Source organism: Nerophis ophidion, linkage group LG03 (genome assembly GCF_033978795.1).
Source record: "Nerophis ophidion isolate RoL-2023_Sa linkage group LG03, RoL_Noph_v1.0, whole genome shotgun sequence".
Classification (NCBI taxonomy): Eukaryota; Metazoa; Chordata; class Actinopteri; order Syngnathiformes; family Syngnathidae; genus Nerophis; species Nerophis ophidion.
Window position 1 is genome coordinate 34,562,238 of NC_084613.1, and position 12,935 is coordinate 34,575,172.

At 40.9% G+C, this 12,935-nt stretch overlaps 2 protein-coding genes across 7 annotated transcripts in view; both read right to left on the reverse strand.

Moving 5' to 3' along the window:
* pgrmc2 (progesterone receptor membrane component 2) overlaps window positions 1–2,960 on the reverse strand; it is a 38,014-nt gene extending 35,054 nt beyond the window's left edge. The window contains exon 1 of the mRNA XM_061895009.1: window positions 2,568–2,960. Coding sequence (XP_061750993.1) covers window positions 2,568–2,910 — 343 coding nt within the window. The 5' untranslated portion in view covers window positions 2,911–2,960. The remainder of the gene's footprint in view (window positions 1–2,567) is intronic.
* Window positions 2,961–3,506: 546 nt separating this feature from the next.
* larp1b (La ribonucleoprotein 1B) overlaps window positions 3,507–12,935 on the reverse strand; it is an 85,758-nt gene continuing 76,329 nt past the window's right edge. For all 6 annotated transcript variants that reach the window (XM_061895002.1, XM_061894997.1, XM_061895001.1 and 3 more), the window contains exon 18: window positions 3,507–4,623. In XM_061895002.1, the coding sequence (XP_061750986.1) occupies window positions 4,384–4,623 (240 nt within the window). In that variant the 3' untranslated portion in view covers window positions 3,507–4,383. The remainder of the gene's footprint in view (window positions 4,624–12,935) is intronic.

Genomic DNA, 12,935 nt, shown 5'->3' on the forward strand with positions numbered 1-12,935 from the left:
GATTAGCCTGCTAGTGGTCTGTCAATATCAACACTTGTAAATTTGGATTCATTTCATCAATCACAGTTGACATTTTTAAAGGAATCATATTATTTCAGCCTGCCTGTACGGCACAAGTTATACATTTTCAGGAAGATATTTATTCAAATTTGTATTTAGATGTATGAGAGATGCACCATTAATAGAATTCAAACAGACATCAAAGTTTTATTAGTGCGGGAAATAACCGCAAGAGGCTGTTTTTTTTTCCTCCCCCGTGACCAACATATGAGTGACAGCCGTGTTTGCCAATCAGAATTGTTGAGCCACGCGTTTGTTGGTTTCTCGCTTCAAAAAGTAATAAATATTCCTTACTGTGTGCATCGCTCTCAGCACCTGAGTGTGTTTATTCAACAGTAGAATCAACTGAACAGAGTGACCACTCTTTTCAGTCATTCATAATCTTTGTCTAAGCGGATACGAGAGAGGGGCGCAAGCTACACACTCTCACAATACAGAGAGCTTTGCGGCACACCAGTGAGAAATGCTGGAAAGTAAAACAAATTAGGAGGAAAAAAATATGATTACAAAGCCGTTTAGGGAAGAGTTCAGCTTCAAAATCAGATGGGCAATATGAGCCTATCAACACGGACGAACGAGTAAATATGCTGTGATTACGTGATGGCAACAAACAAAAAGACCAATTTTGACCTTTTTTTTTCAACAGGGGGAAAAAAAAGCATGTTAAGATATTCAATAACTATTTAGGGTCATTTTTTATTTGTTTATTTATTTATGATAAAGTTATTTACCTTCCAATGACAGTACAATGGTAAATAATTCTACATTATTGACAAATAAAAGATTACATCTTTTAAATGGTTACTTGCATTTTTATATATTACAAGCGGTAGAAAAAGGATGGATGAATTATAAACAATTAATAGTTTTTATCGGTTATTTCTTCAGTTTAAGAATATGGCGTGGACAAAAGCTCTGAGTCTGTCTGCATAAAACCAAATATTTTTGAAAGTAAATTATTGCATATTGTTTTAATGTGTGACACCTTGAGATAAGAATATGTTGATTGGTAGTCTAGAAGTAACATGTCTTCATTCACTCATTATTTTCCCAATTTTATGGATTTTTATGTATAAAATATAAAAATAACAAATCGAATTGCAATTTTGGAGAGAAACATCCCTGTTATAATCATGCAGCCCTAGATGCTACAGTGCCAAGAAAGTCTTGGCACATTTTTTTTTTTTTTTTTAATTTCCATGCTTTAGTCACTTCAACAGAGTGTTGGACATTGTATCATTCTAACTTTTAATGCTAATATGTTACTTGTACTGTCAATGTCGATGAATGTTGTCATTCATCCAGGTCATCGTAATATCAGGGCATTCAATTGATTGCAGATGGACTGTTTGGTTTGTCTTAGAAATACATTGAGCTTAAGCTTCTCATCTGAATAGGCTTCATCTGTTCACATTCATAGACTTTGATTAGTCTAAGTCAACGAATATGATCTAGCCTGAACTGACCAATCTAAGTCTAAGACTAGATCTGACCAATCTAAGTCAAGAGAATGAACCGATGAAGCCTTCTGAGGTATTGGCACCAGTCGCCAGCCTAGATTGAACCAATGTAAGTCTAAGGCCTATACTGTCAATGAATATCGGCGCCCAATATCGGTTTTCGGCCTCATTCACTAACATTCGGTATTAGCCCTGGGAAAAAAACATATTGGTATAAGGTATCAAGATAAAACTTCTACAGTATATTACTGTTTGTTCTGGTTTCTTCTCGATCTTCCCCGCACCACAACATTTTAAAGTGCTGGGAGCCTTTCTGAAATTCTTTCGAATGCTTCTTGTGATCAGCTTGTGGTTTGGTATATGCCAATTTTTTTTTTGTCTTTGGTAAGTCTGTGTTGGCCCTGCGGGGAGGTAGCGACTCGTCCAGGGTGTACCCCGCCTTCCGCCCGATTGTAGCTGAGATAGGCGCCAGCGCCCCCCGCGACCCCAAAAGGGAATACGCGGTAAAAAAAAATGGATGGATGGATAGATGAAGTCTGTATACGTTAATTTGAGCAATAACAGAAACTGTATGATCACACAGACGCGCATACAACTCTACAAATGAAAGCTGCTTGTGTCTGATAAAATGGGTAGGTTGTATTTATAGTTGTTTGTATAATACATATTTGTATTTATAATGTGGATCCAAGGAGGGTGAGCGTAAATAAATATGATCAGATTCAGAAGGTAAAACAAGAGCAGCGTCAATAAACTAACAGGCTAGATTAGCATGCTAGCTATGCTAAAAACTTTACAGTCTTGCTTTACTGTTGCCACTTAAACTACAAAGTATCAAAAACTTAATGTGAATAATTAAATGTGGACTTAGGAGTCTCATAGGCGTCGTGTTAGCAGGTTAGCAGTTAGCTTCCAATTCAAAACAGACAAAAGCTGAACGAGCGAAGTGAGCTATTCACGAAGCTTTTTGCGCCAACCTGTCGGTTGAAGACAAGCGGCCCTACGCGAGAGACGTGTCAGGCTGTCACGGCACCCACGCACACCTACCTCTCCCGTAGAACTTCTTGCCGCTAGTCACGTCAAAAACCTTCATGTTGACGGCCATGAGGATGCGAGGGTTCTGGAACCCGTCGTAGTCCCGCAGCTGGTCCAACGTGAAATCCCGTCTCCTCATCTTGGGAAGCGCCGAGGCCTCGTCGCCCTGGGCCGCGTCCGAGCCGAGCCGCCTGGCCCAGCGCCGGTACACCGCCACGCACACCGCCAGCACGCCGATTATGATAGCGATATTTAGCAACATTCCGCCCAGGCCAAACCCGCCTGACTCATCTGCCGACTCCTGGCCGCCGCTGGTGTCGAGTGGAGCGCTCCAACTGTCTCCATCGTCCGCCATACTGCACGGTTAGAGTCTACCCGCCCCTGGTCCAATGCTGCCTTCAAGGCTATGGGAAAACAGCAAGACAGCCGCGAGAGGGTGATATATGTATATTGTCTGAATGTGTAAAATATAATTTGCGATTTTAAACGGAGGCACTACAACTGAATTATGTATGCATACATATCTCGCCGAATCAAATACCTCTTCACTGACTTGGAATCGGTTTTATAACCTAATACAAAAAGCAATGTCACGAGGCAATTAATATCACACTGGGATATCAAAACTATAACATATTTGTATTATTATATTTTGAAGTACAATTTACAATTAAATTGTTTGTTAGTCTTTCTTAAATTAGTACTCGGAATTACGGAGTACATCAAGGCATCATCACACCCGCCTATTTCTGTTACGGTTTAATTAAGTTTGTCCTCCGTACTGTAAAATATCTTAACAAACAAACGCTTAATATAGTAATCGACATGAGTTTCTGGTTTTGTCTCGTTCCGAGTTAATGAAGTAAAATTAACATATGCTAACGCAGTGTTGTTAAAACGATTTTCCATTTGGCACAAGAACCCGCTGTTCCAGATTGACGAGTCATCACATTTACATTTATACAGTCAATTTTATTTTTTTTTTGTTGCATTTTTACAGTACATTTCAAGGTATTAACATGCACAACTTCATCCTAAACACACTCAAAACCACACTACCGATAAATCACAACCTTAAAATCAAAAGAATAATTGAATAGCAAACGATTTTTAATAGTATTATTTACATTTTTTCATTCAACTCTAAAGCCTCACTTTAAGTCCATTGAGCAACAAAGGAAAATTTACCAATTAAAGTGCTCTAAAAGCACCAAGCATAATAAAACGTAAACTTTGAGAAAATAAAGGATAATAGACTTTAGTTCTGTTTTATTTTGCAAACTCAAACCCATCATTCCTGCAGAAATTTAAAAAAAGTCCTCAGAGACTAAGACATCATTAATCAAATCAATAGAGAAATAAAAATGAAAAAATAAATTATGTCACATTGGACTTTAAAGCTTCTTGGATAAATGTGTTAAAATGTAAAATGAAAACTTGAAAATGTGGGCGCTGCTTCAAAAGGTCAACTTGATTGTCTCAATTAAAAGTGATGGAAATTTTAAAGACGTCTTGACCCTAATTTCAAAGCCAGAAAGACGTTTTTTTTCACAGACAGGGCGGGCGTATAAGGCACAGGACAGTGGCCATCTTGGCACTCAATCCGAGTCGCTTGCAGATTGGTAAAAAGTTTGGCCTGTGAGGGTGAAAATGCAAGGAATGCATTTTGATGTAAACGTTAAAATCAAGCTGGCTGCTTTAAGTGAAATGCTGCTAAGAACATGTCAGGTCAACACGCTCGGGCCGTCTTGTGAGCCACTCAGCTGCGCTGCTGCTGCCCTGGCACTCATCACGTGTTCAATGCAAACCCCTCAGAGGGGAGCAGACTTCATTCGGTCATTGAGCTGCCTTCTTTCTTCGCCCCTTTAGGCTCAACTTTCTTGACCTGGGTGGGCACTGCAGCGGCTATCTGCCCTCCTCCTCCTTTGGCCAAGTTGTGCTGCGGCGCCTTGGTGGAGGCCTGAGCAGGCTTTGAGGTAGTGTTGGAAGGATGGCGCCGACGCCTCCCCTCATCCCCAGCCAAGGACGAAGTGCGTCTCCTTCGACCTCCTTCATCTCCCATAGGGGGCTGCGACAGACACAGGGGTCAAAGGTTGGGTCACACCATACTGATCATCTTAGAAGGTTAAGTTGAGACCAGGGGTGTCAAAAATACAGCCCGTAGGCCAAATGCAGCCGCCAGCGTCTTCAATTTAGCCCGCGCGACATCATAAGTTTAACAAAGCATTCCACCAGAGTACTATCAAATTAATCTTAAATACCACACATTCTCTGAAGGCTACATATTTTCTGCCATTCTGTGGTCAATATGATTGATTAAGGTCTATGACCCTTGAATGTACATATATATATATATATATATATATATATATATATATATATATATGTGATGGATTGAAGAAGCGTCATGTAGCTTTTAGACACATTGCAAAACTGTATCGATACTGTGTCACTAAATACTGACATCTGCTGGACATTAAAAATCCCTACAGGCAACCTATGAACCAACTCAACTGACACTGATTTTATGACCTAGTATATACAATAATATAAACCAAGTCATTGTATTTCATTTAGGATTATTTCATATCTTCATTTAAATAAAAGTATATTTTTATCTTTATTAGATACAGTCAATAAATAATGTGAACATGTATCATAACATGGAAATCTAAGAGAACGTATTGTGAATGAGGATACTTGTGGACTGGGAATTTTATTTATTTATTTATTACATGCGCTCTGAATACGCACTGTTGATTGATTGAAACTTTTATTAGTAGATTGCACAGTACAGTACATATTCCATACAATTGACCATTAAATGGTAACACCCCAATAAGTTTTTCAACTTGTTTAAGTCAGGTGCACTTTAATCAATTCATGGTAAAAATGTAATGAGTGATCCATCAAGCTGGATTTGAACCAGTGCCCTAGGGAACTCAGCATGAGCATCTATAGCCCTTCACTCTACCAACTGAGCTACAGAAACCGTTCAACATAAAAAGACGTGCCGTTACAGACCTACGAACAGATCGAGTAGAAACTTTTAGAGAACAGAATGAAATGACAAGGAAATTAACACAAATACCTTTTTTTCCAATATATGATCAAAATATTCCCACACAGGGGAAATAATCTTCGACGACGATAAATTACAAATGACCAACGACAGAAGTGCGGCGATTCTGTTGGCAGCAGCATCTCCTTGACAGATGCGCTTCCTTATCAAAACAGTTTGGTGCGCAGTCATTAGTGCGACAGTTCGCATATCGCCGATGCATTGGTGTTGCCAGACCCACCACTAATAAGAATGAATATATATATATATGTGTGTGTATATATATATATATATATATATATATATATATATATATATACATATACAGAGAGAGAGAGCGAGAGGAATATATTTAATAGATTATATATATATAATCTTACATATATTTATATATGGATATATAGATATGCATATATACATACATGCATATGTATGCATATATATATGTGCATATATGCATAAATAAATATGCATATATATACATAAATAAATATGCATATATATACATACAAATATAGATGCATATATACATATATATGCATATATATATATATGCATCTATATAGGCGTATATATGCATCTATATATACAGTGGGGCAAAAAAGTATTTAGTCAGATAGATAGATAGATAAATAGTACTTTATTGATTCCTTCAGGAGAGTTCCTTCAGCCACCGATTGTGCAAGTTCTCCCACTTAAAATGATGACAGAGGTCTGTAATTTTCATCACAGGTACACTTGAACTAGGGCTGGGTGTATCGATACCAAGTATCGATACTTGGTGAGTATCGGTATCATATCGATACTGGCGTGATGGTATCGATACTTCAACAAATTAAGCGAATCACTCCGATTAAAAAAAAAAAATGTGAGCGCAGCGCTCCTCACCACTCCACCCTCCTCCCTACTGATGGGTCGCGAACGAGATTTAAAAACACTTTAAAAATGTATCTTCAACTCAAAATAAAATAAAATAAATACAATTAACTCTACACTTGGTGCGTTCGCGCACATACATCAGTATAATTCGCTCCGAGGTTCACTCGGACACGCACACAAACACGCGTGCGTTTCCAGTGCGACTTAATGTCTTGGTTGTAAACTGTAAAGTATTTTATTGCACTAAAATAACGATAAGAATTTCTCAGTTCTTTTGTTTTGTGTTCACTAGTGTTTTCTTTTTTACTTAAGTTCTTGTGTGTTGTGAGGCGATTAGCCAACTTCAGTATTTGTTTTCACCTTATTTGCACTACTTACTTTATTGTAATTGATATTATTACTTTTTTATTTGAATTTCTCAGTTCTTTTGTTTTGTGTTCATGTTTACAACTTTGTTCAATAACTAGAGTTTTGTTATTTACCTTGAGTGTTTGTGTGTTTTGAGGCGAGAAGCCAGGTTCAGTAGTTGTTTGCACCTTATTTGCATTACTTTATTGCTATTTATATTACTTTTGTAATAAATATTTTATTTTTTGACTTAAATCGTTGTCCTGTGTTGTATTATTATCATAATCAATTAATAAAGGCAAAAATACAAATTTGTTTTTCAAAAGTATCGATACCCCAAAGTCCCCCCCGCCCCTCCCATCAAATGACGACACTTCCGGTATTGGTAGCGGTATCGGCGATACTGGCCGGTATCGGATCGGATCGGTATCGATACCCAAATTTGCGATATCGCCCACCCCTAACTCGAACTGTGAGAGAGAGAATTTGAAAAAAAAATCCAGAAATTCAAATTGTAGGAATTTTAAATAATTTATTTGTAAATTATGGTGGAAAATAAGTATTTGGTCAACCATTCAAAGCTCTCACTGATGGAAGGAGGTTTTGGCTCAAAATCTCACGATACATGGCCCCATTCATTCTTTACTCAACACGGACCAATCGTCCTGTCCCCTTAGCAGAAAAACAGCCCTTGCGTGGAGCCCCAGACCGAGGGAGATTATCAGTGGTCTTGTATGTCTTCCATTTTCTGATAATTGCTCCCACAATTGATTTTTTCACACCAAATTGCTTGCCTAGATTCACTCTTCCCAGTCTGGTGCAGGTCTAAAATTATTTTCCTGGTGTCCTTTGACAGCTCTTTGGTCTTGGCCACAGTGAAGTTTAGTCTGACTGTTTGTGGCTGTGGACAGGTGTCTTTTATACAGATAACGAGTTCAAACAAGTGCCATTAATACAGGTAACGAGTGGAAGACAGAAGAGTTTCTTAAAGAAGTTACAGGTCCGTGAGAGCCAGAGATCTTCCTTGTTTGAAGTGACCAAATACTTATTTTCCACCATAATTTACAAAAAATTCTTTAAAATTCCTACAATGTGAATTCCTGGATTTTTTTTCCACATTCTGTCCCTCACAGTTGAAGTGTACCTATGATGAAAATTACAGACCTCTGTCATCATTTTAAGTGGCTGACTAAATACTTTTTTCCCCCACTGTGTGTATATATATATATATATATATATATATATATATATATATATATATATATATATATATATATATATATATATATATATATATATATATATATATATATATATATATATATATATATATATATGTATATATATACATATATATATATATATATATATATGTATATATATACATATATATATATATATATATATATATACACACACACATATATATATATATATATCAATCAATCAATCAATGTTTACTTATATAGCCCTAAATCACTAGTGTCTCAAACTGCACATATACACATATATATATATATATATATATATATATATATATATATATATATATATATATATATATATATATATATATATATATATATATACATATATACATACATATATATATATATATATATATATATATATATATATGGATATATACATCACTGAAGATGTGTCCAGAGGCATCAGTAGATGTATGTACACAGCGAATGCCCTGAGTTATCAGTGACAGCCAGGAAAGACTGGATGACAACCATGAAGAGTGTGGTGACTACTGGAGAGTCAGTGACAGCTCGGAGAGACGGCAACCGGGGCAGAACGGGCTGGCAACCCAATCTGTGTCCTCTGAGAGGAGGATTCCCAACAAAGCTACGATGAACTTAATGGAAAAATACCCCCAGGGGTGCCCGAGAGGGGGGGAGGATGAGCACCCCGGTCGGACGGACACAACGGCAACAGACCCAAGCAATGGACAAACGACTATGATCATGCAGTGTACATGCGGTAAAGTCTGCAAGAACATCCACGGCCTAAAGATCCACCGAGCGAGGATGAAGTGCCTGTTGGGAGAAGAAGCAACACATCGCACAGGTGTCCAACCTGGTGAGACGCAGGAGGAGCCAGGCCCGGAGTCACCCCATAGTGCCCGGAACCTCCAAGTGTTGGAAACTAATCCCTTGAGCATCAAATCTGACAGGAGGCGGATCAAATGGCCAGCAGCTAGCATGACCTCATTGTGGAAGCAGTTCGATGACGATGTCGACCAAATTCTGGAGGCAACGGTAAAGGGAGAGGCTGACGGGAAGCTACAAGCTATGACAACAATCATTGTCAGTATCGCTGCTGAACGATTCGGCGAGGAGGAGAAGAAAAGCTCCGGAACAACGTACTCAAAGAATCAAAGAGCTGTGAGGATCCACAACATCAGGCAGGAGATGAAAGCACTGAAGTCCCAATACAAGAAGGCCGGAGATGAGGAACGCATTGGCCTGGCCCAGCTAATGTGCATCCTGCGGAATAAGATCAGGGTTCTTCGCCGGGCTGAGTGGCATCGGAGGCGGCGCCGTGAGAGGGCACGCAAGCGTGCTGCCTTTATCTCCAACCCCTTCAAGTTCACTAAGGATTTGTTGGGGCAGAAGCGCAGTGGTAAACTTGCCTCCTCGCAGGAAGACATAGACCAACATCTGAAGCAGACGTACAGCGACCCCGCAAGAGAGCAGGAGTTGGGAGAGTGTAACATTCTCATAGACCCCCCTGAACCGGAGGTGCAGTTTGACATGTCAGAACTGCAGCTAAAGGAAGTCAGGGAGGTTGTCCGCAGAGCAAGGGCACGCTCTGCTTCAGGACCAAGTGGCACTTCATACAAAGTGTATAAGAACTGTCCCAAAATCCTGCTGCGTCTGTGGAAAATCCTGCGAGTCTTCTGGAGAAGAGGGAGGATCCCAGAACAATGGAGAGTAGCTGAAGGGGTGTGGATCCCGAAGGAGGAAAACTCCACCCAGCTAGACCAGTTCCGCATCATCTCCCTGCTGTGCGTCGAGGCAAAGATCTTCTTCAGCACTGTTTCCAAACGACTGTGTACCTACCTGGGTCAGAACACCTACATCGACACATCTGTCCAGAAGGGAGGCATTTCAGGAATGCCAGGCTGTCTGGAGCATACCGGTGTGGTGACACAGCTCATTCGAGAGGCAAGAAAGAACAAGGGCGACCTGTCAGTGCTTTGGCTTGACCTGGCAAATGCATTCGGCTCCATTCCACACAACCTGGTTCAGCTCACATTAACAAAACATCATGTCCCCAGCAGATGTAGAGACCTCATTGCTGATTACTACACCAATTTCAGGATGAGGGTCTCCTCGGGAGCAATAACATCTCGTTGGCACAAGGTGGAGATCGGTATCATCACAGGGTGCACTATCTCTGTGACACTATTCTCCCTGGCCATGAACATGCTCACCAAGTCTGCTGAGCCAGAGTGCAGAGGGCCTCTATCGAAATCCGGACAACGGCAACCACCCATCAGGGCGTTCATGGATGACCTCACTGTCATGACAGAATCAGTCCCAGGCTGCCGGTGGATTCTGAAGGGACTCGAAAAGGTGATGGAGTGGGCCCGGATGCGTTTCAAGCCAGCCAAATCAAGGTCTATGGTGCTGAGGAAAGGGAAGGTGGAAGACAAGTTCCGGTTTAACATCACAGGCACAGCCATTCCAACCATCACAGAGAAGCCAGTCAAGAGCTTGGGCAAGGTTTTTGACAGCTCTCTGAGAGATACCACATCTATCCAGTCGACCTGCACTGAGTTGGATGGCTGGCTGAAATCCGTGGACAAGTCAGGCCTACCTGGAAAGTTCAAAGCCTGGGTCTACCAACATGGCATTTTTCCCAGGATCCTGTGGCCCCTCCTTGTCAATGCAGTCCCCATCTCAACAGTGGAGACCTTCGAGAGGAGGGTCAGTAGCCACCTCCGGAGATGGCTGGGATTACCAAAGAGCCTGAGCAGCCTCGCACTCTACGGGAACACCAACAAACTGCAACTGCCCTTCAAATCCTTGGAGGAAGAGTTCAAGGTAGCAAGAGCCAGAGAAGTGGTTCAGCTCAGGGACTCACGAGATCCGAAGGTGGCTAAAGCAGGGATCCAAGTGAGGACTGGTAGGAAGTGGAGGGCTGAGGATGCAGTTCAAGAGGCAGAGGCAAGGCTGCGTCAAAGAAGCCTGGTGGGAGTGGTCACTCGAGGCAGAGCTGGGCTAGGCTCCTTTCCAATTCCCCAATTGAAAACCAGCGGGAAGGAAGGGCGCTGCCTTGTTCAGGAGGACGTGAGAGCTGCAGTGGAGGAAATTAGAACTTGCAAGGCAGTGGGATTGAAGCAACAGGGTGCTTGGACAAGATGGGAGACTGCGGTTGAGAGGAAAGTGACCTGGGCCGAGCTGTGGAAAGGCGAGCCTCACCGCATTAAATTCCTCATCCAGGCAGTGTACGATGTGCTTCCAAGCCCATCTAACCTGCACACATGGGGCATAGCAGAGACACCAGCATGCCCATTGTGTTCCAAGCGAGGAACCCTGGAACACATCCTCAGCTGCTGCACCAGGGCACTTGGAGATGGTCGGTACCGCTGGAGGCATGACCAAGTCCTTAAGACCATTGCTGAAACCATCAGCGCAGGACTTGTGTGGGCGAAGCGGTTCCGACCCTCCAAGAAAATCATCGCCTTTGTCAGAGCTGGGGAGCAGCCAACCCCTGCCAGAAGAACTTCTGCGGGCATTCTAACCTCTGCAAGAGACTGGCAGCTGTTGGTGGACCTCGAACATCAGCTGAAGTTCCCCAGCCACATTGCAGTCACCACCCTGCGACCAGACATTGTCCTCATGTTAAATGAAGAGTTTCTGTCTCTGATAGTGTATATAATAATGTAAGTCCATCATAAAGCCTACATGACCTCCATGGTGTTCAGGGATGAATAGTCTCTCCTATTGCTATTGTACTATTTTACAGCTATAGTTACATTAATCATTAGTAATGTAGCAGCCTATTTTTGAATGGCAGGATCCCTGCTATCACATGTTGATACAAATATAACATTTACATAATAAAAAATCAACTACAGGCTTCCCCAATGCTGTAATAAATTAAGCATGATGAGTTGACATTAAACAGTTTAATGTTGCACTTTTTATGTGTAGAAGAAAAATTGTGTCATTTTATTTCATCTAAGCAACAACTTGAGGCAGTTTAATGTGGATTAACGTGGGCAAAATTATTATAGTGTTCCCAATGTTAAAAGGATCAAGCCATTGTTTACAAATTTGGTAAATAAATAACCAAAAAATGTACATTTTGTTGTTTTCTTACTGTACCGAAAATGAACCGAACAGTGACCTCTGAACCGAGGTACGTACCGAACCAAAATTTTTGTGTACCGTTACACCCCTAATATACACACACACAATGTATATATGGGGACATCCTTGGGAGACGGCGTGACGAAGTTGGGAGAGTGGATGTGCCAGCAATCTGAGGGTTACTGGTTCAATCTCCACCTTCTACCATCCTAGTCATGTACGTTGTGTCCTTGAGCAAGACACTTCACCCTTGCTCCTGATGGACCCTGGTTAGCGCCTTGCATGGTGGCTACCGCCATCAGTGTGTGTGAATAGGTGAATGTGGAAATAGTGTCTAAGCGCTTTGAGTTCCTTAAAAAAAAGGTAGAAAAGTGCTATACAAGTATAACCCTTTACCATTTATTTACCATTTATATATACATACACTATATTACCAAAAGTATTTGGCCACCCAAATGATGAGAATCAGGTCTCATAATCACTTGGTACAGGCACTAGATGTATTAATCAATCACTTAGGCATTAAGACTGTTTCTACAAACATTTGTGAAAGAATGGGCCGCTCTCAGGAACTCATTGATTTCCAGCGTTGAACTGTCATAGGATGCCACCAGTGCAAAAAATCCAGTGGTGAAATTTCCTCGCTCCTCAATATTCCAAAGTCAACTGTCGGCTTTATTATAAGAAAATGGAAGAGTTTGGGAATAAAAGCAACTAAGCCACGAAGTGGTAGGCCACGTAAACTGACAGAGGATCAGC